The sequence below is a fragment of the Platalea leucorodia genome (assembly GCF_965183815.1).
Source record: "Platalea leucorodia genome assembly, chromosome: 14".
Taxonomy (NCBI): Eukaryota; Metazoa; Chordata; class Aves; order Pelecaniformes; family Threskiornithidae; genus Platalea; species Platalea leucorodia.
In genome coordinates, this window is record NC_138836.1 from 9,416,236 (window position 1) to 9,442,264 (window position 26,029).

General features: G+C 43.7%; 1 protein-coding gene across 4 annotated transcripts in view; it reads right to left on the bottom strand.

The window, feature by feature from the left end:
* Positions 1-5,597: 5,597 nt before the first annotated feature.
* Positions 5,598-26,029, bottom strand: part of RAB11FIP4 (RAB11 family interacting protein 4) — a 72,664-nt gene continuing 52,232 nt past the window's right edge. For 3 of the 4 annotated variants that reach the window (XM_082326934.1, XM_082326932.1, XM_082326933.1), the window contains exons 2-13: positions 20,946-21,169; positions 16,515-16,706; positions 14,915-15,049; positions 13,406-13,441; positions 12,561-12,660; positions 12,053-12,156; positions 11,353-11,493; positions 10,731-10,812; positions 10,330-10,467; positions 9,657-9,815; positions 9,156-9,299; positions 5,598-7,373 (exon numbers count right to left, since the gene is read on the bottom strand). In XM_082326934.1, the coding sequence (XP_082183060.1) occupies positions 7,257-7,373; positions 9,156-9,299; positions 9,657-9,815; positions 10,330-10,467; positions 10,731-10,812; positions 11,353-11,493; positions 12,053-12,156; positions 12,561-12,660; positions 13,406-13,441; positions 14,915-15,049; positions 16,515-16,706; positions 20,946-21,088 (1,491 nt within the window). In that variant the 5' untranslated portion in view covers positions 21,089-21,169 and the 3' untranslated portion in view covers positions 5,598-7,256. The remainder of the gene's footprint in view (positions 7,374-9,155; positions 9,300-9,656; positions 9,816-10,329; positions 10,468-10,730; positions 10,813-11,352; positions 11,494-12,052; positions 12,157-12,560; positions 12,661-13,405; positions 13,442-14,914; positions 15,050-16,514; positions 16,707-20,945; positions 21,170-26,029) is intronic. The other variant, XM_082326935.1, reaches the window with a different exon arrangement.

The following is a 26,029-nucleotide window of genomic DNA, read 5'->3' on the forward strand; positions in this document are numbered from 1 at the left end:
TTACAGATGGCCCAGTCTCACAGTGCACCTCTTTAGCTTCCCCAGTGCTGCAGGCGAGTGCTGTGCTACAAACCCCAAGGGAAGGAGCTGAGTCTGCGGTTGGCAAAATGTGAAAAGCAAGACACTCAATTTCTCACATCTGCAAGAGGAAGATCTCCAGTCACACAGACCCAGGGTCTGTCCTTAGGAAAAGCTGCCACAGAAGCCAGGGAGGGAACAGAAGAAGTAATCATCTAAAGCATTTTACCCTCTCTAAGAAGGAGAGTCTATGAATTGGTAATGCTATTTCTCTTTCCATTTCAATGGGCAAAGTAAATCACTCACCCACTCCCACAAAAATAATCCTGGAACTGAAGTTAACCTGAAACAGGCAATGTGTTCAAATGAGATTTTGGTCTGATGTCCATTTCAAGTATAAAAAGAAGCAAATTGGCTTTAGCGTGAATAAAAACTATAATCACCAAGTCAGGACCGTAACATTTAGTTAGGCGTTTTATTATTTTGAATTAACTGAAACCAACAAGTGGACAGAATCGGTCTCATAACGATACTAGAACAATAAATATGGGGAGTGTATGTGTGACATTGCCTTACAAAAGAGACCAGCCATCTGACACAACATTTCTAAAAGAAGACAGAGAACTGCTAATTATGTTAAATTTCATTTGCTACATAATTTAGACCATGACGTAGTGCTTCTAAAAAAACCTGTACAAAATGAGTATTTTTTACATCTCAGAGGCACATGAATACAAATCTGATCTATTTTATATATACACATGTACATTACACGAAAACCAGAGATGAAGATCAAATGAAAAACGTGTATATAAAAAGTGCCCAAAACAGGAGATAAAACGTGAAAGTAAGATGTATCCTCACAATAGAGAAGTAAAAGGCACAAGTACTAAAATATGTAACCATGCAAAAAATGTAAGTACAGTCTGTGCAACAAAGCAAAACAAATGGCTCCCACAACTGATTTTACAGTAATTCTCAAAATACCTCAGTATTGAAACATACCGTCAGTGCAACGTTTACTGCCCTGCAGCGTACTAAAGTGTTTACGTGATATGAAATTCTTGGTTCTCCTTCTGACTTCCCTTCTCCAAAGCCAGAATAATTTAGCTATGGATAAGGTATTAAATAAAATGGGGCTGATGTTGGGTAGTGTAGGAAGTTCACTGCTCCGACAGCCCGGGTGGAAGAGTAACCGCAGCCCTTCTGCACCCCTTACCGTCTGCGTACTGAACGTGTGTCTGCCAGAACAATCGCCTCCGTGCCCTTCGGCGGGACACAACGGGCTTTACGGGGGTTTGCCAGGGTGAACGTCACTCTGCTGAGAACAGTGATGCGAAAGCTGGCAGCTCAGATGTCACAGTCGCACCACTAACACCTCCTACATAAAAAAGAAATACAGATTGTAGGGGTAGGTGTCCAAACTATACCGAAGACGTCCGTGTTTGTTAATACATGTTTTCGTTAGGTTTAAAGTCCAAGTAAAAAGTAATCTCTCTCTAATTATGTCTTTGAACAGGTACTACTCTCACAGTTGAACAGAACTTTGAGACTTAGGACAGTAAGCTAAAAAAAAAAAAAAGCTTAAGGAATGCAATGTAGCTGGCTCCGCACTGTGACAAACCACGGTACAGTGACCCTAGCTGCAGATGTTTCTGTCTTAATGGGCTGCTGTCACTATCTCTAAGGTGTGCTTGCTAGGCTAAGGCAGCAGGGCTGTGCCTTGCCAACAGTGTACAAGTACAGCATGCAAGGGGGTAGCTATAGAGAATCAAGGCAAAACTTACGGGGACGTCCCAACGATGCCTTACCTGGGTGGACTTCAGGCTTATTCACCCTACATGCTTGCGTATCGTGAGAATCAGCTACAACGTTTTGTCATGTAGGTAGGACACAACTTGTCTTCAGGACCACACAAAAGGCATGGACAGGACTGGCCTGATATAAAGCCAGGGATAAAATTCGTCATCTCAGTAGGTAAAGCCATACTGAAGCCAAGAATATTGTTTGTCCCTCCCATCTGCTTAAAGTGGCTGCTCCAAGGCACACAGACACTCTGACAGCGGGCACAGTGGCTGGGGACAAGGCCAAGAGCATAAACGTCAACAGACGATATATTGGGGAAGAATCCCACAAAGACACAACTCTCTTGCACATCAGAGCAGTTCCCAGTGCATTATGCAGGATTACAGGATTCAGACCAAACACCTACTGCAATCCTTATCAAACTCTAAAGGCACGTGCAGAGTTCCATTAAATAAGAAACCCACACATGCCACATGCTTCAACAGCAAACTGCTCCCAGGATCAATATTTTGGATTGAAAAATACTGAGAAAACAACCCCAAAGATGCAGCAAAGGAACAAAACGCCAGCAACTGTTAACTATACCCTTTAAAATCAGTTGTGTTACATCACCTGTCACGCCTTCTTGACAATGTTCCTTGAGTAACAAATGACATAACAAGAATACGAGCATTGCTATTTACACCAGAACCAGTCCAGGAACTGCTCAGTTAAAGTTTGAGTCAGTTTTTACTCAAATCAATGTAAGTCAAGCCACTGATTTGGCAAGTGTTTGATCAGCTGCTACTTCCTTCCTTCCTTCCTTGGAAAAAAATCCCTCAGAGCACAACATACAGTATTTGTTTTAAGAGAACACCGCTGTATATTCACTGTCATTAAAGAAGAAAAAAAGTATTCACGTGTTTGTAAATTCTAGCTCGTCGGTTCATCACGTCATTAGCACTACGATGCAGAGACCGCTGAACAGTGGCTGATGTAGCAGGCCACAACGTATGTTTATATATCAGCTTCCAAGCCTTCAATCCCTAAGCAGATTAGGGAGCCTAAGCACTGTAGGCCAAGATCCTCCCTGGAGAGTAACGCAGTTCTACCGAAGTAAATGGCGCTTTGCTGCATTCAGACAGCAAAGTATTTGTTGAGACAGATATCTGAGAATTAATGACGCCGTGTTCAACTCCCTACAGAGCTGGCTGAGAAACATCGGAATTTCTCTCAAGACCATAGAAGGAAAGTTGACAGCAAAAGTATATTGGATTTTTTTTTTTTTTTTTGAGACTTGCTACAAATTTGCATATTAAAAACTCCTTAAAAATAGCTGGGATGGTTACAGTTTGCCACTGTTGCACTTCAAAACATGACAAATCCTCAAACGGCTTGAGTCTTTAATAGAAGTTATTCAAAAAGGTGAAAAATACTCTTTTGATGTCAAGGTAGTTTTGAATCAGCATCACACTCCGAAACCAGAACTAGGCAGCAGCTGAAGACTGATGTCTGGAGGGAAGCAGCCAGTATCAGAAAAGTCTCGAGACTACATTTCAGGTGCTCTTAAGTGCAAGTTTTGAAAGAGGTATTTTTTCCGCAGTAGCTTGTGTGTGGGATTAGCCTGATGAAGGACAGCTTCTAGCCAGAAGCAAGTCATTTTTTTCACTGTACAAAAATACCTGCAGTGGTTTGCAACTGGTTTGACCAGAATATCTCTTAGCTTTTCAGAATCTACAGTAGCATGAACTAAGGAGCAGATCAAGATACAGTACCTTGGATTGCGTTTGCATCCCCGAGGGTTAAATGAGAAGTGCAGTTTCGACACGAGAATGTTTACTGCATGTGAGAATTGCTAGAATGAGATGATACCACATCGCTGTGTTTGATTTACCCAGGGAAGTGAAGCCATTGTTCCACTAACAGTAACACTGACACAGAGGCAGACTGTACTTCCCCAGCTGGCCTGTGAGCACAAAGGAAGCCCACAGTAAAGAAATAAGACATCTATCAGAGAACAGACACTGAAACCGGTGTCTCCCTATCTCCCATATCTCCTGTCTGGTCTGCCAATGTGTCTGCCTGGCACTTGAGCAAAACAGGCACTCTGCAATGTCGATAGCGGATTACTCTTCTCCCTGCCCCAGTGACCCATCAAGTGATCCCGTATTTCCAAGTTACCTGCATGTCATAAAACATGACGACTTCTCTTCTGGGATAGAAGAGTTCTCCAAGGCTTGGACTGCAAGACAAGTTGGTTTGTTATCTGTAGTTACTCAGTCTAAAAATTTCAGTCGCTAGTTAGTATTTTTAGAAGCGGACACCTTAGAGGAAAAGGTATCTGCCAGTGAAATGCCTCTCTCACCTCCAGCTCCCATTATTTGTCAAGCATAGCAAGTGTCTGGATATGTAGTTGAATAATAACAGAAAGCAGTACCATGTCGAGGGCCCCACAGGAGCGGAAATATAACTCCTTTATGCGATAAAACAAAGCTACGAACACCACCAACATGGTGGTAAGACAACTCTTCAAATGCAAATACTGGAGCAAGGAAGAGCTTCTAAATGCTAAAGCAGCTGGGTACAGAGCTAAACAAGATGACCTGCAAGTCTTTCGAAAATCCACTGCTAGGTACCCCTGGCTAGAGTGCCGCTTTCAGGATTTCAGCCAGATTTAGTGACTCTTTGTCACTATTAGTGACTATTCACCTCTTACATATAGTTACCTGCACAAAAACTTGGTTATCTCTATGATCATGTCGTCTTCTGTTCACGTCCATAGGCTCTGTGGTCTCAGTGAAGTAAGCCAGGCTCTCTGCTTCCCAAGTGCTCAGCACAATTTTCAGTGAAACAGTCCTCAACATTTGCTGACGTTTGACCCAAATGGGAATGGGTTTTAGATTATTAAAATTCCAAAGCTGAGTCCAGTTTACATCAAAGTATTTAGGGGAAAGCATTCAGTTACCGGTCTGACCTGCAATAGCTTCACTCTTATTTACATGAGAGCAGGACAGAAGTGTAACTTACCAAAGGAAAGTTAGCTCCAGTAGCAGGGCTGCTGTCTCACCCAGCCCTGCTTGTCACAGCAGGTTAGCAACAGCCACCTGACAATTTGAAACAGTTCTCTATGGCCTGTAAAAAGAGCAAAGTCCTTGGCACAACCCACAAACAGCACCAGGCAGAGGGAAATGCCATCGCTAAAGTGCAGGTGAAGAGTCCCGTAGGCAGGGAGCTGCAGGTAGCACCAAGCTGGCTTAACTGTTCCTCTCCTGCCTTCTGGGTAGCACATCCAGAAGCAGCAGTGAGGGGAAAGGTGTGTGTGCGAGGTGTCCGTGGTGTTCCACCTGCAAAGGAGTAGTCTTTAAATCCCTTCCTCCAGACTACCCTAGAGCCTCCGGACACCAGCGCTGAGACATCACTGTTTGAACAAGACTGTACCATTTCTCCCAGAGCACTGAAGCCCTGCAGACATCTTTGTGCGCTGGGATGTTGTGTCCCATAGTTATTCCTCTGGTCCCTTTTGCTGTCCAGTTACTTTACACCTGCCTAATGCAGATACATAGAAACAAACTGGATTTATTTTCTTGCCTTCAAGAAAGCCTGATTTCAGTACTTCCCCACCCTCTCCCATCACTCCAGTAACACATCACTGAAGGCAAGAGCACAGAGGTTGCAGAAAAATATATATATATATATTTACATCTATAACTGAATACATGTTTTATGTATTCAAATTCAGGAAAAATGCATCACATATACACACCAAGATACATCAAGAGAATACTAGGGGCAAGACACTGCCAACAGCAAGAAATATACAGAAAAGCACAGTCATTGCTACTGTAACATTCTTCTGGGGAGCGTATTCAACAGAGGAAACATCTCTATGCATTGGGAAAAGCCAGATACTTGGGCCTATTTTTCTGTGCCAGTTGGCGTGAATCAGAAGTGTGAAGTTTTTACTTTAAAAAAAGTGCATGGAATAAAATTTTTTTTTTTTAGTATTCAACTATCCAAACAATTCCATAAGCTCCTTATATAAGCTACATCATTAATTAAAAAGGTCTTAGCCCTACAGTACACAAATCCAGCTCAGGAGAACACAGGCACATGCTGAAGTCCATTCCTGTTTAAGGCAGCATTTAAGCGTACACTCAACTTCAAAGCTTATGTTCTGTCCTGCTGACTTCTGTGAGCGGCCACACTACACATTTGAAGTTAAGCACCTGCACAACTGCTCACCTAAATCAGGATGTGTTCCCTATTCAGAGCTTTAGATATGCACGTGTGTACTCAGTCTGGATTGGCAACTTCTGCAAGACCAAGCTCCTTTTCTTTTTACTGCCCTGTAGGTAAAAGTCACTCCACACCAGACTTCTCTCCACCACCGTGTTAGGACCCAGCCGGTCCTCTCCACAGCTTGCCCAGAAAATGTCAATCTCAAAGGAGTGCAGTGTGGCCGGAGTGGGAAAGCAACTCAACATGTAATTTCAAGGGCTGCTTCTCCTCCCCCTGAAGTGGGCTATTTCATGCAATTTTTCCTTCTTTTTTTTTTTTTTTTTTTTTTTGTTCTGTTTCTTTTTTTGTAAGAAGTGGAATGCGTTCCTTCAGTGAAATCTTTAAAATTAAGGGTGAGGGGAAGGGGCAGGATCCCAGAATTCATCTTAATGGCCCATGATAAACCCCTGAAAATAGGGGAACAGATTTGAAGAGCTTCTTAGCCTCAATGCTACAGGGACCCTGGCATAAAAAAAATACACATGCAGACACACACTAAAGAGCAGGCTGGCTCAGAGCATCCCAAAGCAGGCTCCAAAGTGATCTTACATAAAAAGCACTTTGTGCTGACAGTGGCAAACAAGTGGATGGTGATTTCTCACAAATAGCAACAATTCTGCAATATCTTCCTCTTCTTCCCTTTTACTTTGTGTCTTTCCTTTTCCCCAAAGTTTGGGCTTTTTTTATCCTATGTGTGGTTTAAGCACTAAAACTAAATCAAATAGGAAATTACAGAGTCAGCACCAGTCAGGAACTGAACCTGGGTATGTGAATTGGTTTGTGGTACCCAAATTCCTGGAAGAACGAAAGAACAATTCTTGCTCCTAAAGTTAGGGCCACATCCATATGTTTCCATTGTCTTTTTTACCTTTACAACTAGAGGTAGAGTCATTTTGTCCAGTATCTAAAACAGCATGATCCAGTTATATTGTTATTACATTAATATACAGTATCCATCTTATCACAGGTATTGAAAGTGCATGGAAAAAGTCTAACCAAGCCAATTCAATGACAAATAACAGTGTACCAAACATCATATAAACACACCCGCGCACCCACACTCACATGTAGTGTATATATATATTTATAGATTAATTTACAGTATCAGAGTGTTGTTTAGATCCAGTGGCATGTGCAGAAATATCAGGCAGTTGCTGCTTCTTCTCATATTCTCTTCAATTCTTTATTTCCAAGATAGATGGGTTGTGGTCTAGGATTGCCAAAATAATCTTGTCCATATACTGTCGCAATCTGTAATTTATCTCTTCCTGTTCTTTAAGGGCTTCCATGAGCTGAAACACAACATTTCAAAGTTAATCTTGCAATATTCTCACTAGTTTACATAATAGCACAAAATTCAGACAGGTGAGAGACTAGCGCCCACTCAGAACCACCGATTCTCTTTTTGTGACAGGTATTCTACCTCCAGCTCCTCCCTGTATCTCTATTAGAAACAATCTGTATGTTAAAGATCTTTACTATTACGGAAGGTGGTGAACTGTCATCACCAGGAATCTTTTGGCAGGTCATCTGAAACAAATTCCTCATCTAACACACCAGTCCATCCTGCATCCACACCATGGAGGAGCTTCCTCATCTCGGTGCAAGAGCTTCATGATACTCAACTCATATCTACTGAAATCTACAGCACTTTGCATGAAAGGCTGCTGAACAGAACACGGATTTCGGTGTTTTGCACTGGGAACAATACGGGCTGCCTCTCTACCATGTGCATACTCTCCCTCTCAAAAAAAACCTACCAAAACCCCCCAAAACAACACAGCTACATACTCCTCACAAACAATCCACTGAATATTCTATGTCCTATATTAAAGACGTGTTTCACTAGACCTTTGAGCTGTGAAAGGCCCCTCAAACTCTCCAAAGATGAAGACGGCTTGCTTTTTATACTTTGCATGTTTAATGCCAAACTGACAAAGCTGCCCAGGAGTGTCAGAGCCCCAGATCCTCCCAGAGCTAATGTGATTTGGGTGTTCATTTCCATTAGCCTTCATTAAAGTCCCAGCCTGAATCTGCAGTTTCTTACCTTCATTTTGATTACGCAGGAAAAATGGCACAATGGGAAAAGCTTATGCAGGTCAGTGAGGTTTACTAAGCCTGGGCCACAGTTGTAAGGCACATTTAGAGGGAATGCTGGGTATTGTATGAGCCAGAGTCATGAGATTCAGAAGGAGAAATAAAGATTTGTCTGGACAATAGCAAAAGCCCAATTTGCTTTCACCTAATTAGAGTTCGACAATTAAACAGCCTTTCTTCACAGTGCTCTGGTTCAGCAAGAAACTCAAGTATGCACTTCGCTTCAAGGGCCTGTCCAGGAGCTAAGGCTAACAGGGTCATTCAAGTACAGATTGGGTAAAAAGGTTTGTCTCAGGACTCCTCTTGAAGAAGAAATGGGAAGTTCTGTCCAGAAGAAACTATTTCTTTTAATCTCCTTCATCACTAACCTGTCTTTTTCCCTGGGAGCTCTTCCATATCCATTGGCCTGATCCCACTATCCGTCCTGGAGCTTAAAGGAAGCTGTACCAGCTCGACTCAGCTCACATACACATGGGTCTCCTATAGTATCTTCCAACGCATTACCAGATTATTACTTGCACACTACCTACCTTCTCCAAGAATTCAGCTCTGCTACAGGGAATATATAACTCAAATTTAGATCTAAGGGAGAGCTTGTTACTGAAGTAGCTTAGAAATAAATCTAGAACAGAAAGTAAAATTTTAAGTAACTAGCTATGGTAATTTCTGTATGAAATTAATGTCATAATAGCACAACAACCTGTAAGACAGAAGATGTTAAAATAAATCCATTGTAAAACACTTCACTGAGATTCTAATAATTCCAATTTTCTTGAGAGACAAATTGAAGAGTTATATAAAAGGAGCATCTAAAATCACTGTTAGATTTAAGGCAATCTTCTAACACTCCTCAACTCCTAGCAAAGCAGATTTTTCTGTTTTTCATTTGTCAGCTTCAGATAGTTCAACCTTGACAGTTAATTACATTGAAAAACGCATATTTTTGGATGTAGTACTTGATTAAAAAATCGTATTACCTCATCTCTTGATGCAGAATCAATTTCAGCAGCCAGTGACTGGGCTTTTGTTTGTGTTGCAAAGAGATTTTTAGCTTCATAAAGACTAAGACTCAGGATCTGTCCATTAAGATCATCATTTTGGTCACGAAGTTTCTGATTCTCCTATTTAAGGATGAAAGGACATTGCTTTTAAGTTCTTCCTACAAGGTTTCATTAAAAAATACATAAATTTTTAAAATCACAGGTAGCTTGGATGACATATGATAAGGCTGCAAGCTAACAGCAACTCTCTTACCACCAGTGACAGGTCCTCCCTGCCTGAATCACAGGTGTTTCCTATGTGCACAATTTACATCGCCTGGGCAAAGAAGTCCTAGACAGATGCAATGTGGGTCTTGTGCTTGTGTGGGAAGGGGGGGACAAAATCTAAAGGCAGTGTGCTAGGGGTTGCAGCTATAGGCATTTTTTCAAAGCAGTCCTGTACATTTCACATGGATCGAGAGGCCCTTCCCTGCTCACCTGCTTCAGCCGTTTTATTTCATGCTCCATTTCCACCTCTCTGGTTTTGGCATTGAATTCACTCACGCTGGATGAAGAACTTCTCCCACGTCCAGGACGCTCACATTCCAGCTTGTACAGCTGCAAGTGCTCCAGCTCCTTCCGCAAGTCTTCAATGAGCTGTGGGCATGCAAGCAGGCCATGTCTCTCCAGCCCCTGCACAACCAGCCCTCCCTGGCAGCAGCCATCTCTGTGCTGCGCCTCTGTACTCTGACACAAGCACTGCGTGAACCTGGCTGAGGCCGGACATTGCTCCACTACAGCCACTTGCACTTCTATGGAAGCACAGGTCACTTAACCCGCTTCAGAGCTGGAAGCGGCTCTGATCTCTAAGCTTCATGCCTGAGAGGCGTAATTCCCCTTGCAAACCTAGTAAAGGAAATGTTAGGGCACGCATTCAAGGTTGCAAGTTTTCAGAGAGTTGTAAACCCTTTGGATCAGGGATTGCCATTTATTAGGTATTCTTGCAGCATTCATCACCCTACGGGTATCCCTCCCAAAGAAACACAATCCAGTAATGCATTCACTGGATGTTATATTTTCAGTGTTCATCCTGTCTGTCCATTCTTTTTCAGATGGGCTTCCATGCAGATGAGATGCAATCGCCTGGTCTTACATCCCTCTTCACACCTACCTCCTGTGTGGCTTCCCTCTCCTTGTTAAATTCCAGTCTGTTCTGCCGCAGCTTGTCCATCATTCTCTTGTACAAATCCATCTCATCCTTCAGTCGCAGACTAGTGTCTTCCAACCTATCTGACATGCGTTGCCTTTCCTAGAATAAACGGGGAACTTCACAGCTAGCTTGCAAGTGCATAAGCCATCTTCCGTTTTACAACACAAATCTATAGACACAGCTGGTCATAAGCTGGCATGTGTCTCAGGGCATTCCTGCCACTAAAGGTGATCAGTGTTCCAATTCTATCAATATTTTTGTTTAGAGAAGGGAAGTTAAAGCCGGGCCAATCGCTACATGAGTTTGTTTTTACACAAATCAAGCTGCTGTTAAATTGTTCAAGCACTGAGGGTTTTTGTTACCTCATCTAATCTCTCCGTTTGCGATTTCAGTCGTGTGACAGTGCTTTTCAGCTCGCCATTTTCTTCTTCCAGTTGCTGAACCCTGTGTCAATAACAAAAATCTTACAGCAAATGCCTCTTCAAGAATGCAAACATGCAAAACGGCATGCTCTAAAAACCCATTTCTCTTGCACTTGATAGAAACACCAAACAAGAAAATCTTGTAATCTTAGCATTTTTCCTCATGAGATATTGGGTGGTTTTTGTTTGTTTGTTTGTTTTTAGGGCCAAAAATGCTACACTGACCCTCAGATTCTTATGCTCCTAACAACAGGTATCTAAAAAGAATTAAGTAGGAAGAAACAAATGCACGCACAAGTGGCTGCTACAGCTGGTCACAATTCCCTCCTTGAATCCATGCCAAATAACCAGCTAAGCTGTCTACACGGGCCGTGTGGATTAAAGCATTAATGTAAACCATCCTCCAAGCTTTTGGGCATTAGACATGCAACTGCACAGCTACTCTACAGACCTACGAACCTGTAACCATCTGTGCACTGTCTGGTTGTGAAGAACCTACGTTTACATGCAAAGTAAAGATGAACCTGTACTCTGTTCTGGGTGGCACCGAGATGTTTGTTACCTTGTATTTAGCAGTTCAATTTCGGTGCCTTTCTCCTTTTCATACTTGCTGTATGCTTCTCTGTGTCTCTTCATCTCTTCTTCCAGGGTCTGTTCTGCTGATGTTTCTTGGTCCTTCAATAGTTCTTCCAGCTCATGAACTCTAAGGAAACCAGATCTCATTTCAGTAACAGCTTCACAAGTACTTTAAAAAAAAAAATAAAGTGTGCAACTTCATTGCCTCTCTCTTTCCTTCCCATTCCTTTATTTCATTCTACTTCACCATCTCTCTTGGCATTTAACCTCTCCCAATATCTCTCTTGGTATTTAATCTTCCCAAAAAGCATAGAATTAAGTAGTATCAGTTAATCTAGTATTCTTTCATTCTCAGTGAAGCTGGGACTATGACCCAGCCTTCTGCTCTTGCTACATGCAAGAAAAACATCCAGTGGTAACCTCTCTTATAACAGAAGAGCTTGCTCTGTGCAGGTCAGTAAATCTCCGTACTAAGAAACTTGCTTAGAAAGCCTCTGCTTGCTGACAATTCAGCAAGGCAGCCCTATTGCATTTGGGCTTCTCAGATGAAGCCTTATCTTATTTTGTCTGTCAGCATTAAAGCAGAAGACTTGGTCATATTTTACAGGTAGAGATGTTCCCTCCCTCCAACCTTGTTCTAGCTCTGCTCTGACATGATGAAGAGAACTGGCTCCGTGCTTTATTACCTGTGAACTAGCTGTGTGTTCTCTTGTTTCAGTTTGCTCTTCAGGTCGCCATTTGTCAGGCTATCATTCTCCAGTTCTGTCACCTTTTTTTCTAGGTACATTACCTGGAAGGGGAAGTGGCAAAGAATTGAGAGTTTGAATCTCTCTTCATACACACCTTCACTCTTTCTAATTGCCATTTAGCTATGCTACCCATTTTAAAGGGGGCATACTTCCCTGCAGCAAAATGAAGCTCTGAAATTCTGAGTTCCCCAGACCCTGCATCTTCCTTGAAGGTGACCAATGCAAATACACGGTAAAGAAGTATCAATACAACGCCTAGATCTGTATTTGCACAGTTCTTGTATTTTTGTGAAGCAAAGTTGTAATATTAATGGAATATCAAGGACATTTTGAATGAGCTACTTCAGGTCACTGGTAACCGTGAGCAAGAGAACTTTGTCAATCGCTGCATGTCTCCAGCAGGATTTGGTTGGGTACGTTAATCGCAATGCACACAGCTTCTCACCTTTTCAGTTATATCATTGTCACAGGAGTCTATACTGTCTCTGAATAGGTCTTCTGTGCTGCCATTGCTGCTGCTGAAGTTACTGTTGTGGAAGAGCTGTCTGAAAGATCAGAAGGATAATATTTGGCTTGATGAGGATGGAGGAGAAAGAGCCTGGGTACTGTCTTATAGCCTGGCTTTGCACTTTGAGCATCCAATGCTAGGATCTGTGCAATCATTTCAGTGACAATTACAACTGTTTAAGCACAAGTCTTACAAGAGACTGGTAGCTAAATGAAATCATAGTGAGCACAATCAATGACATTAGTTCTAGGGGGTGAATTCTTTGTTGCTTTTGATAGGATCTGCCACGAGCATTAACATAGTTTAAAAACTACTTAGCCTTATTCACACTATGTACTGACTTGTATTTGCCTTACTACAAATTTAAAATAAGGTCACCACTGCGCACTGGCAGATCACAATTCTGTATGTCCCTTTTTAAAGGGATGCTCTTGCTTTCCTTTGCATTTCGGCAACAACAACAAAAAGGCCCACATTATGAGAGTGAAAGAAGCAATAGCTGGACTGATGGAACACCAGTATAACGGAAAAAAGTTGGCAGACAAGGAAGCAACTATCTATGTTCTTAATAGAGCTCTTTCCAGTTCAGGGGCCTGCTCCAAGACTAGCAGTGGCTTCTATATTCTGTAACATCCCTATCCAAACACAGGCCCCTTCCCTTGAAAACTTGTCTTGGCACATTTTTGTTTACCTAAACTTATTCCTCTTCTCTTCTCCCACCCCCGCTTACAGAATTGTTACAGCTGATTCCACATATATTCATTAAAAAGTTGGACTCTTACCTTCCAAAAGCTGTGCTTGATATTTTCCTGTTAGGGCTACATGGATACAGAAGGAATAATATAGGAATTAAACACTTACTTGATCAGTGTTGGATTCAATCTTAATTTAAACTCCAGCTGAATTGCACAATGAAACATAACACTGACTTTTTTAGTGAAGTAAAAAAATGATTCTGAGAACAATATTCTTAGACAACTTAATCAAAAGCTGCAGTTACTAACAATGTGAGGATGAGTGAAGCCACAAATTACTGTGATCATTAATAAGTCAATTTGCAAATACTGTTATATTTAGCAGAGATTTGTCAGTGTAAATCAGAGTGAAACTAACATTAGAAACACCACAAAGGGACACTGAGTTAGTGATGGACATTTATTCTAGATTCCCAGTTTTTAGATGATTTTATAAACAGTTAGTTTATCCTTCCCTATAACGCTTCCCAGTTCAGCACAGGAACTGAGATGCTTTCCATTTTTACAGGACCCTTTTGCAGCCAGAGCCTAGTAGTATCTAAACGAAGGACCAGACTCCAGACAACAGCACTAGAACCAAATCAAAATATCCAGCTGTATCGCTCAATAAGAGGATGTTGCATCTCTGCGTGCACACAGACACACAGCTCTTAGGCAGAGCATTGCTCTCTTTCAGCCAGCTATGTACGGCCTCACTCATAAAATTACCAAAGCCCCAGCCGGTCACGGTCTGGCTGTTAGCGAGACTCCTTGCTAGGGCAGGAACATTGTTCATATCAAATACTATGCGGCTGTGTCATCAAGAGAAGAAGCGGTGCAGTGCGCTCTGCGCCCAGGCTTATGCAGACAGGCAGGATTTACATTCAGTTTCTAGGGGGAGCTAGAAGCCCACCAAATTTCCTTCAAAAACCCGAGATGATTGTTGGAAGCACTGGATGCTTTCCAAGTGCTCAGCACAGTTCAGAAGTGGATGCAGTGGCAGAGATAGAAATGTAAGGGGAAAGCTGAAATTGCAAAGAACCACAAAAGTTAACTTCTGCCACAGGATTAATCATTTTTCCAAGTTCCCTTGAGGACAAAAAAAATCCCACTGGAATGAAGTGCCTCTGCTGATCAATAGCTTTAGGAGAGGTGTATGTAAGGTTATATGCATTTGCTAAGGATCTGCCAGATCACTCCTTCCCACCTGGAGAAAACAGTAGCTAACTGTAGATCTGCACTAAGCAGCACAGCAGCCCCCACTTCCTGGGAAAAATTCCTGGAAATATCACTCTCACTCTGCAATCAAAGAGCTAATTGGTTAAAATATTTGAGTTTATTAATGCTGTCTACACCTTAAGTCAGAAAAATACTTACTAGCTAATGAAGAACGGCATTTTGGTTCAGGCCAAATTTCTTACTGTTTTGTAAGAACAACACATGTGGAAGACAGAATGGGATACAGGGAAGGAGAGGGCTCTTTCTTCCTCTCCTCCTGCTGCTAGCTAGTCCCATTTCAAGGGGGCATTGCTAAAAGCAGTGCAATAGGCTGCTTACCTGTTTGCTTTCAAGTTTTTCAGCCTGGCTTCCAAATCGTTGAGTAGATTTATCTTTTTGCAGCACTGTGAGCAGTAAACATCCAGTAACTCGCTGTTATAAACATGCCTCATTTTTCGGGGTGTTTGGCCAGCACTGTTTGCAGGAAAGGAGAGATGTTACTAGCTATAGTAACCAACTCACAACAGATTTTCCTCTTGACTGCGTGTCTGCGTGTCAGAATCACAGATGAGGGTCTTGGGGAACCACCTCTAACTGCAACTCATCTAACTTAGAGGTGATGATGGAGAGTGCTAGTCTTAGGGCAAGTCTACCTGTCTGAGAAGAGGCTTTACAGAGGATGTGTTCTGGGTGTCAGTGGAAAGAATCAGTTTGGGCGACTGGAAGAATAGCACAAGGTATACAGAGTCCATGCGATGCATGTAGCAAAAGCAGCTACATTAGTATGTTCCACCTCAGCAATGCTGCCCTCTCATCTTGCCCATCTTCCCACTAGAGCCTGGCATGCAACCTGAAGCGTCTTTTCTCCAAGAGAAAGACAGGAAGATGAAAAACAGAGTGGTGTGGTAAGAAGTCGTCACAGGAACCCCCTCAGATGGTAGGATGGAAGGAACCCTAGAATGAGGAGGAAGGGAGAAGTGGACACAGGTCTAAAGAGGAGATAAAAGTAGCTCTTGGCATGATAAACAGAAAATAAACTCAAATAAAAGAGAGCAATCATGGCATGAAGTGCACAGAGCCCCAGGAATGGGAATGGAAAGGGCTGCATAAACCTGAGGAAACAGGGGATGAAGGACACAAGCCATCATCATGAAGGGGCAGTGGAGAGGGGTGCTGGCTCTGCATGCATGACAGAGGTGGCAAGGCTGGATTGCAGAAGTGCTTGAAACAGAGGGCAGCACATGGGGGTTGCATGCAGAACAGAGGGATGCAGTGAGCTTGTCCGGTGTTAGCAATGAAGCACAAGACCTTCACGTGCTATTGATCCAAGCAGACAAATCCTAGAGCATCTTCATGCTCAGCACTTCCCCAAACCTGCTCCCCCATCCAGGAAACTGGTGGACTGTAGTGGCATTTCCAGCTCCTACCAGACAGCAGCTACTTGCTTATGGTCTCCAAGACATTCAAAGTCAATTTGGATGCTTGTTTCAAACAAACCCCTGTCCGTATACAGCACTTCACCTTACAGGTTAGTGCCAAAGATTTGTAGTATCAGAACACTAAAAGAGGAGCAGCTCTCTTGCAGGTCTTCTCTGCACTGCATCAGGGCTGGTGCATGACGCTAAGCTGGTTTCCAGCTTGCAGCAGGTAACTTCCAACACTAGCCCCTAACTGTGAAATCTACTGTCTGCCATAGACAGAAATCTCTACAAGCAAAACAGCCCAGTTATTTCAACAGAACGCAGCAGAGGTTATCAGAAACAACATATTTGCTATACCTCTTGTTATTAAATGTAGTCTGTCAATCGCAGGGCAAAAAATAAACTGAACATTTTGCTTTTAAGGTAAGTCTATGTAACCAGTGTAAACTCTGGTATGGTCACCCATGCTCAGAGAAGAATAAAATTGAAAAATTGTTTGTTAATGAATAAGGAGCAACCTGGAAGATACAGATGAGCCAAGGTCAGAGTAGGCGTTGGTTCTGGTCTCATCATCAGGGCATGGGCTACTGGGAGTAAAATCCACATCATCTCCTTCCCCATAGTCTTCAAACTGTTCTTCATTACTGATCAGAGAGGCGGTGGAATAAGTTGAGAGGTCAGATGCTGCAGAAGGGTTGTGAGGACTTGACCTGAAACAAGAGGTCAAAACGTCTCGAAGGCCGACTTTGATAGCATCTCATCTCACATGGAATCTTCCACCTTTACAGCTTGTTCCCTCATTTGAAGTTGTAACCCACTTACTTTGTGCTAAAAACCTGAAGTGCTAAGCACATCTGATGTGCATTTGACATAGTGCCTTGAAAGACAAGAGCATGAGAATCTACAAACAAGCTACCTGTGAGATGGGTTTGGATCAACGCAAACCATTTCACTTTAAAGAGCACACCTCGACAATCCTCAGTCATCATTTCCACGCAGTGAAGACTGCTGCTTATGGGACTTCTGCTCTGAATGCAGGAACTGCGCAGACAACTGCGAAATGCACGGGATAGTGAGAGAAACACGTTCAAGACAGAGGCTGTCGCTCCATTCCACAGTTTCCCAGTAATCCCCACAAACCCTCTCCCACACCTCATGAGCTCCAGCCACTCTCTTTTTGGTGTGTCCAGAAACAAACTTCAGCTCACCACATGCCAAAGAGTCACTAAAGCTACAGATGTGACCTAATGGAGGCCGAGTTCCTGCCTTTCCTTCCATTGTGACAAAACGTGTCTTTCAGAGGAGATACGGACCACAAGAAAAGGGTGCTTTACTACCAGAGAAGTATCTAATACAATGCCAAACAGGTAGGGAATGGCAGAACCCTGTGACCTCAGAGAGAGAGGACATATAGGTAAACAGATCAGCAGAGCCAGGCACCACAGGAAAGCAGCTGGCAGAGTACTTTTGAGCACATCACATCTAATACAATGGAGCAAGTTTGCCGCGGAGGGTGCATGGTGATTCTCCTGCCCAGAGTCCAGACTACCCTGCAGTCATGCAGTGTGCTATCTTGCAGAGGCAGATATTTTACACAGGTTTGCTCAGCTCCCACCTCAGTAAGGCTTTCAAACAGACAAGCCAGTAAATTCACATACAAGTTCCTATAAACAGACTTCTCCCTACAGAAAATGCACATCTAAGGCCTGAAACACACGCTCCACTTGTGAAGCTCTGGAGTTGCTCGACATGTTACTGTTCCTACTACAAAGCAGAATCCAGCGCCTCTCTGCAATACAAACAAGGCACTGATTCAATCTGCTGACGCTTTGTGCAGATTGGGGTTTTTCACTCCCTTTGCTCCAGTGCACGGTGCTTGTATCTCTGACTCCACTAGCTGAGCCACGGGACAGTAGCTCCCTGTTGTTGTTCTCCAGCAGCCCAACAACATTGCCTCCTAGGTTTCGTTTGAGTCTACCTTGAGCCTCTTAACCATGCGCCGCACTTTTGGAGACAGGGAGACTCCTCTTCCTGTGACACTACACTTGTGAGCTGTAAACAAGAGATACAACAGTGCTCCTTTGGCGGATGGTGCAAGCGTTATTTGCATATCCCTTCCCTTCAGAAGCAATTAGTAGACGAGGAAGCATGCCAATGTTTCAGATGTACGCTCTTTTGTTTCTCTTGTTTTGATGAGATCCATTTATAACCTGCAATTCACTTATCTAATTCACATTAACAGAAATTAGGGCAAGTCAAGCCTGGCACACTATTAAAGGATCAAGATCATGAAGATAGGAATACTATACTAGAAATAGTTCAAACTTATCTAACAAGGCTCCTTGGCTGGGAGATAGATTAGTGAGAAGCTCAACACATCACACTAACATCTATTCATGGAGAGCTGCTGTGCCACAGACATCCTGTGTATTGATAAGTTTTTGGGTGACTATGATCTGTGTAACTGCAACTGCTGTTACACAACACTGTGTAACACTGTTACACCAATTCAGTTTAGGAAGAAGCTCCTCATAACACTTCCACCAGGGATGCACATAAACGACCAGTCCTCAGCTGGGATGAGAACGTATACTTGTCCATAAAATCCACTCTCCAGCACAATAGCCCTGGAACACCACCACTTGCCAACAGACTGGAGTTCAGCAGCCTTATCCCTCATGCATTGCCTGGCTAACTTTCTCTTATGGCAGCTATGCAAACAGTCACCACTGCTGGAACTGCCTGATAATGTTGCTTAGAACTTTTAATTTGTAGTTATTTGTAAGCTTTGCTAAACTTCAAACTGCTTGGGTTGAAACAGTCCATGCTCAGGGCAGATCCTTGTCCTGGTTTCAGCTGGGATAGAGTTAATTTTCTTCCTAGTAGCTGGGATAGTGCTGTGTTTTGAGAATAATGTTGTAAAACACACTGATGTTTTAGTCGTTGCTCAGTCAAGGACTGACACCAGTCAAGGACTTTTCAGCTTCCCATGCTGTGCCAGGTGCACAAGAAGCTGGGAGGGGGCACAGCCAGGACAGCTGACCCCAACTGGCCCAAGGGCTACTCCGTACCGTATGGCGTCATGCTCAGCATATAAACTGGGCGAGTTGGCCAGGGGGTAGCGATCACTGCTCAGGGACTGGTTGGACATCAGTCAGTGGGTGGTAAGTGGTTGCATCACTTGTTTTTCCTCGGTTTTGTTTTTCTCTCTCTCTCTCTCTTGTTGTTTTCATTACAAATTTATTTTATTATTACTATTATTTTATTTCAATTATTAAACTGTTCTTATCTCAACCCACAAGTTTTCTCACTTTTGCTCTTCTGATTCTGTCCCCCATCCCAGCGGGGGTGTGTGTGTGAGCAAGCGGCTGTGTGGGGCTTGGTTGCTGACTGGGGTTAAACCAGGACAATCCTGAACTCATAACCAGCCTCAGGCTGGAAACTATCTAGAAATCACACAGCCATTTTCTAGGGAGTTGCTAAAAGCAGCTGTTTTTCCCCATTCTAACACTTTCTGAAGGAAGCTTTCAGGTTTGGTGCCTTTTTTCTTTTTTTTAAAAGCTATTTCCTGTTCTTCAGAGCAGGACTTCAGAGGGCTGACACGTCTGATACACAACTCATCTCCTTCTTCAACAAGCAGGTATCGTGGTTTGGCCAAGGTAAAAATCTCTATCCTGTCTTTTAACATAAAAGCATGAAGCTTCCCAAGTGTTTTCCCACAGATTTACCAAAGCTGAGGATGCCCCAGAGGATAAACCAGGATCTACTAGTAGTAGTAGCACAGTAACTCTTAGTAGTTCCTGCCCCTCCTTGCAGGAGGGTACACAATGCCTCCCCCAACCCCTTCACGAGAGCCTGAATGGCACAGCTGGGAGGAAAGATACTTATTTCAAACACAGTATGGGTAAAAGTCAGTCAATGGAAGGATGGGTGCTTTGAAGAACTGGGAATGGCAAGGGAAGGAGACAAGTTTGATAAAGAGCTGATGAAAACTGGAATTATCTTGATAAAGTTTCTGGGATTGCTTGGGCAAGTGGAAGGCGGCCAGATCTCAGCTAGCTGAGAAATTCAGGAGGACGGTAGGAATGAGGCTGCACAGAGAGCACTCGAGGAGGCCAGGAGAGAGAAGGAGGACTGCCTTAGCAATCAAAGAAGCTCAAGAGGCACAAACCAAGATGACAAGTCAGAAATAGGGAAGACAGGACAGAGGCTTACAAAGCAAGCCCAGCTGAGCTCTGCCTGTGGTACTGCATTAACTCAGCTCAAAGCAGGATTAAATCAAGTTGGGTCCCTTTCCCCCAGTCAGCTTTCACCAGCGCCCCCCAGGTACACGCCTGGGAAGAGTCAAGTTAGGATTACAGAGACACTCTTGTGTTAACAGCAAACTATGGTTACACACGCACATGCCAGGACACCCTGTGTTAAACACAAGTTACTGTTGTGCACTAAAGATTATGGAAAATTAGAAACACACAGAATTAACTTGGTACACGGAGTTGCAAAGCAAACCTGCAGAGCCCACATCTTCAGATAACTAGATGTACAAAAGGCTAAAGCAGCATTCCCCATATTGCACTGCTCTGCAGGAAGTATTTCTTTTAATTCCAGCATATAAAGGTTATGGGAACACAGAAGATCCTAAGTTTGGGGGATGCCAATGCAGTGATCCATTCTGGAAAGACCCAACACTTTCACTTCAACACGCAACATGCGAGTCCCATGAGTGCTCACAGAACGTGCCAGAAAGAGCCAGGGCTGAGACTGTCTAAGCCACTTAGAGGACCTGGACATCCATCTCCCTTATATTGTAAATGGATATTAAGTTTCTAAATCCTTCAGGCATCCTCAGCCTCCCACAGTAGGCATTAGTCACATAAAGGCTCCTTCCTCCCTGGTCCTTCTGCATGTGCCTCAAAACAGGGCTGCCATGGGGCAAAACCACCACTCACTTGTCACCAGGCAGAAACAGGCCACCAAGCACCCCGTCCTTCTCCTCGCTCCGACACACGTCGGAGGCCTCCGAGCTCTGGGCACTCTCGATAGCACTGTCCATGTCAGACTCATGGTGAACCTCTTGCTGTGCCAGAGTCATCGCGTCGTCATCAGGAAAGAGCTCCGACTCGCTGTAGGCGCTTTCGCTGTCCAAGTAGGCACAGTCCTGGATTTCACCACCCTGGCAAAAGAAGAATTGGGAGGCAATTCAGATCATCCTTCAAGGCAGTTAAGAGGGTACAGGAGAAGCAATAACCCACTCTCTGGATGCCCTGGTAAGCAAGAGTGATTCTGTACAAAAGCCATAAAACAGAAAGGCTGCCCTGCTTTACAAAGGCCAGTTTCTGCAAGCTCCTTGGGTAGCTTGCGCCTTCCACAGGGGCTAAAATACTGTCTCTGCCTTGGCGTGTCTCTTCTATAGCAGAGAGGAACACAACACCCAGGTATAAAATGCAATCAGTTTTGCCCTAATTTACTATCAAAATGCACTTGAAGTAATAAATATCCTCAAAGTTTTATTGTAAAAAGAGGCATCCTTTGAAAGAAGGTAATCACAGGACTAACTCTCAGTGACTTCAGGTATTAATATTATCAATTAAACAAAAGCAAGCCGGATAAGTCTAACAGTTTACTCTGAGGATGGGCAAAAATCTATCAAGTGAAAAAAGAGCTGGCAGGTGTTAAAACATTTACAGTAAGTTTTGGTGACAATTAAAGATACAAGAGGGCAGGGGGAAAGAAAAAAGCCTGCTTCCTGGAACCACGTCTTGATTAAGTATCAACGAAAATAAGACGTCATTGTCATTACTGCAACACTGCTCTTGCTGTTTGTCCCCTCCCTCCCCTTCTTGCCCCATGAACACTCACAATAGCCAAGACAAGCTGTTTTCTATTTGCTTGTCCCTGAGGGACAAATAAAAATTCTTAATCGAAAAAATAAAGCCTAAGATTTTACTCTGTGCTTTGTTTGATACAGAGCAACACGATACTGCTTTGACAATTCCCATCCAGCGTGACACAAATAACTCGACTCCAGAGTGAGTCCTGCAAATACTCTGACTCACCGCTCCACTCCAAAGCTCACCTGCAAGCTCCACAACTATTGCCAAGTCAAGACAATCATGCATTTAAGGCTTAGCTCACTGTCACAAGTAATGGAGCATTTCATTCACAGATGCACCTCATATTTAGGCCCAACTGTCATCCGCCCAGCTCCTTCCCCAGGAATCCCAAGGCATTGGCAGCCTGGCACCAGCGCAAGCACCAGCTGCCCTTCTGGCAAGCACGGTCAGTGGGACGCTGTTACAGTGGCACCGCTTGCAGGGGCACGGCTTCAAGTCAACCCCCGTAGCCTCTGGACACTCCTAAGCAAAAGCCACAGAGGCTTAAATCCCCTTTCGCAGAACTAATGATGTTCAGTGCTGATGACACCAATTTTTCTCAGTGCCTTTTTCACCTCAACATGAGAAAGTCAGCCAGAAGCTGCCGCTTTTTAAGATTTGCAAAAACTGCTACTAGAAATGCAGGTCTCCACTTCCATTTTTTCTGAAATACCAATTTATATGACTGTGAAAACTCCTAGGATACAGAGTTTTAAGAAATTCAAAACAACACCTGCTCAAACCTACTTAACAAATGAACACCCAAGCAGTCAAAAGGACAGCTTTACCTGCAGTGTTTGAATCTCTAGGTACACACTCAGAGCAGATGTCTGGATGCTTTTCTAGCTGAGCTTTCAGCAGGTCTTCCAGATACACAAGTAATATCAGTAAGACACTTCGGCACTATACAATAATAAACACAGCTGTATATGCTTTCTCCCACTTTTCCGTATCAGCTTTATTAAGCCTGAAACTTTCCCAAGGTACCGCTCCAAGAGATGTCCAAAAGGATTTATTCTTGGTCTATGCCATGTAGTATTATTGAAGCCACGCTGCCTCATGCAATCAAATTTCTAGCTCTGAGCCACAGCACCTTCAGCACGGCCACGTCCCCTCATCCGCAGGGAGCCGGTGGTTTGGCGGGTCAGACAGCAGCCGTGGAGTCCGCCCTGGCCCTGCCATAGCCCCAGATTCTTCAGCACATCTTCTGACCTGCACCCTGCATCCTCACAAGCAAGCAGGGATAATGACACTGTTGCTCTTGCAAAGTACCTTGGGATCTACAAACAGGCAGCACAAGCAATAAGACCTTTTTAAGTAGGTGTTGAAAAAGTAAAGATTGTTAAGGGCAATTAAGATCGTTTCAGTAGTATCCAGGAGTGTTTGTTTATCTAACATTTCCCCACAGTTTCTTCCTGCCTGCTAAGCCCCACAGGCACACAGCTCCTGTTTCTCTTAAAAAGTTTAATGCAATAAAGCCCTGATTGCCATTATGGAATTGCACCAGCTGGTAAAAGTCTGATCCAGGAGGGAAAGAGAGGCACAGAGCACACAGTGGATCCCTGAAGTAGGAATTCGCAAATCAAGGGAGGAAAGGAAGGAACAGCTCTTGCACAGCCCTACCTCCCAATTAGCACGTCTTTTTCAGAGGTCTTGGTCTCTGCTCAAGCAAGTTTCTACAGCAGGAAAATCTCACTGGTATTAAACAAATTAACACAAGAAAGTAAAGGTCAAGAAGATCACGAAAGACTCCCTTTTTGTTCCCTGTAGGTAACACCACATATCTGCTTTTTCTAATAATAGCAGCCTAGATGCTCTTTAAAAAAAGTCCATTAGCAATTAAATGTGCAGTGTCATCTATAAAGGCTAAGGGCTCACTTTTCTTTCCTGTCACTTTATGGCAACCTAACCTTCACATATTTACTTGTAGTGGAGTACTCATCTATAGCTACAGCACAGACTAAACTGTACCCGTGCTGGTCAGTACCCTGAATTCTTTGCTGAAGTGTAATTGTTCTGCTCCTAAACTTTCACTTCTAAGCCCCATGGAGGAAAAAAAAAAAAAAGAAGAAAAGAAATGAGCTTTCGGAGGCAATGACCCATCATAAGCCTGAACACCTGCTTTACAGCTTCTGAAATGCCTCACTGCAAGACTTGGAACCCCCCCTGGAAGCTGGTCCTCCCTACTGCTGATCCCATCCTGGAGCTGTAGGGAGCTCAGGCACTGATGGGGACTGGATCAATGAAGAACATGGGCCAGCCAAGGTCCTTTGAGGAGCTCCCCCTCAGCCGCCCTCCGCTGCTTCCTCCCAGCAGGGAAGGCGGACGCCACGCCGCACACCACGTCCCAGGCTGCCAGCCCCTCTCTTCTCCGCCAGTCTGGCACCTACCCCGCAGATCCGCGCAAAGTGGACGTTTAGGAAGCACGTCTCAGCTGCTCTTCCGAGTACCTGGCAGCCAAATCACACACTGAAGACCCCAGCCCTTTCAAAGCAAGCAGCACGACAAACAATCCTGCCAGGGAGGCTCAGCTCCAGCAGCTGCATCAGCTGCTTATTCCTGCTTTTAAGTGCTCCAGGTCCACCTACAATCATTGCTACAGACCACTGTTTCAGCACCATGTACAGAAACTAGGGCCAGTGACAGCCACTGTGCTGAAGCCTGCATGACTGTTTTCTGTGGGTAGGAACTACTACTTAGCTATTAAGCTTTAAGAGCTAAGGGGTGGGGAATCACTACACCCCTGATAATGCAGTGTTTCCTGGCACACGCATACCTCTGATGGGCAGCACAGAAATCCTGTAAAGCGTGGGACTTGGATAACACCACCCAGCTGTCTCTTCATAAGAGATTAATAACTGTCACAATTACACATCTAATGAAAAGTTTTCCTTCTGTGGGCTAAATAACCAGTAGAAGAAAACAGACAAAGCACCCCTAAAACAACTAATACAGGTAAGAAAGCTACTACAAGAAGTCAGAATTGGGGCATCACTAGTAAACAATACACAGGCATCCACACCTTTCTGACTAAAGCTGTAAAATATTTGAAGCTGTAATTGTTCAGTGATCACAGTTTCTCACAGGACCATACTTTCGATGATGCCACCTAGCACAGGCTGCTTACAGACCACACCAAAGGAAATTAAACTCCTTCAAAAAAAAAAAAAAAAGATAAAAGAAAAGTAAAAGAAAAGGCTGGTTGCACAGCTTAACCTCTCAAATGATTCCTTCCTAGTTCAGGTATCTACAGTACTTCATGTACCAAATTAGAGGTTTGCAAGAACGGGTGTTATTCAGGTAAACTTAAAAGAGCTAACTTGAGTTTAAACAGTATGTTAAAGATTAGGAGACACTTCTATCCTGAGTCATTTGTTTCCAGTGTACATGCCATTAGCTGAAACCAGTAAGAGAATGAGGTTCTGATGACCTGAATATGAATCACTGTTTCTCATTCTGCTAGGCAGTTCCCTTCTTTGTTGGCCGAGTCAAAAGAGATGAAGCTGCTGCTTATGATCTTGGAAGATTCACATAACAAAAAAACCCCCAAAACCCAAAACAATAAACGTTAAAATACCACCAACACAATATAGCTGCGGGTAGCTTTAAAGCAGTAAGTACTTTGCACTTTATCTAATCGGATGCTCAAGATAACTCCAAGTGCTTCACAGGCAGTTGGCCAGACACTTGTATAGCAACTGTTGAATATTCAGCAACAGTTTGCTCTATAGAAGCACCTGCTGCCCAAAGATCCAAGGCCACTTCACAGAAACTAATGAATTCCCTTCCTCGAAAGAGGCAATTGTGTGCCTGCATTGAGGCCAGATGAGTAAGCACAGCCACCCCAAACAGAAGCAGGAGCCAGAAGACAGCGATTCCCATGGATTCGTTCTGATCTTTGTGGGGCAGGAAAGTGGCGTCAGCATTAGGTGGGTATGGGAACACAGCTCTGCCTTGCCCTGCAGTGACCTGGCTGGGCTTTCCCAGGTTGGAAGCAATCCCTAAAATCTGCACATAAAGCAGCTGAAAGCTAGTAACTTGGCTGAGAGACAGGCTACATGACATGCCTACATCAATACATTCATGCTGAAGAGCAAGCCTACTTAAAATTCGCTCCCATCACAGCCAAATCACCAGCACCTCTGACATTTAGACAGCCT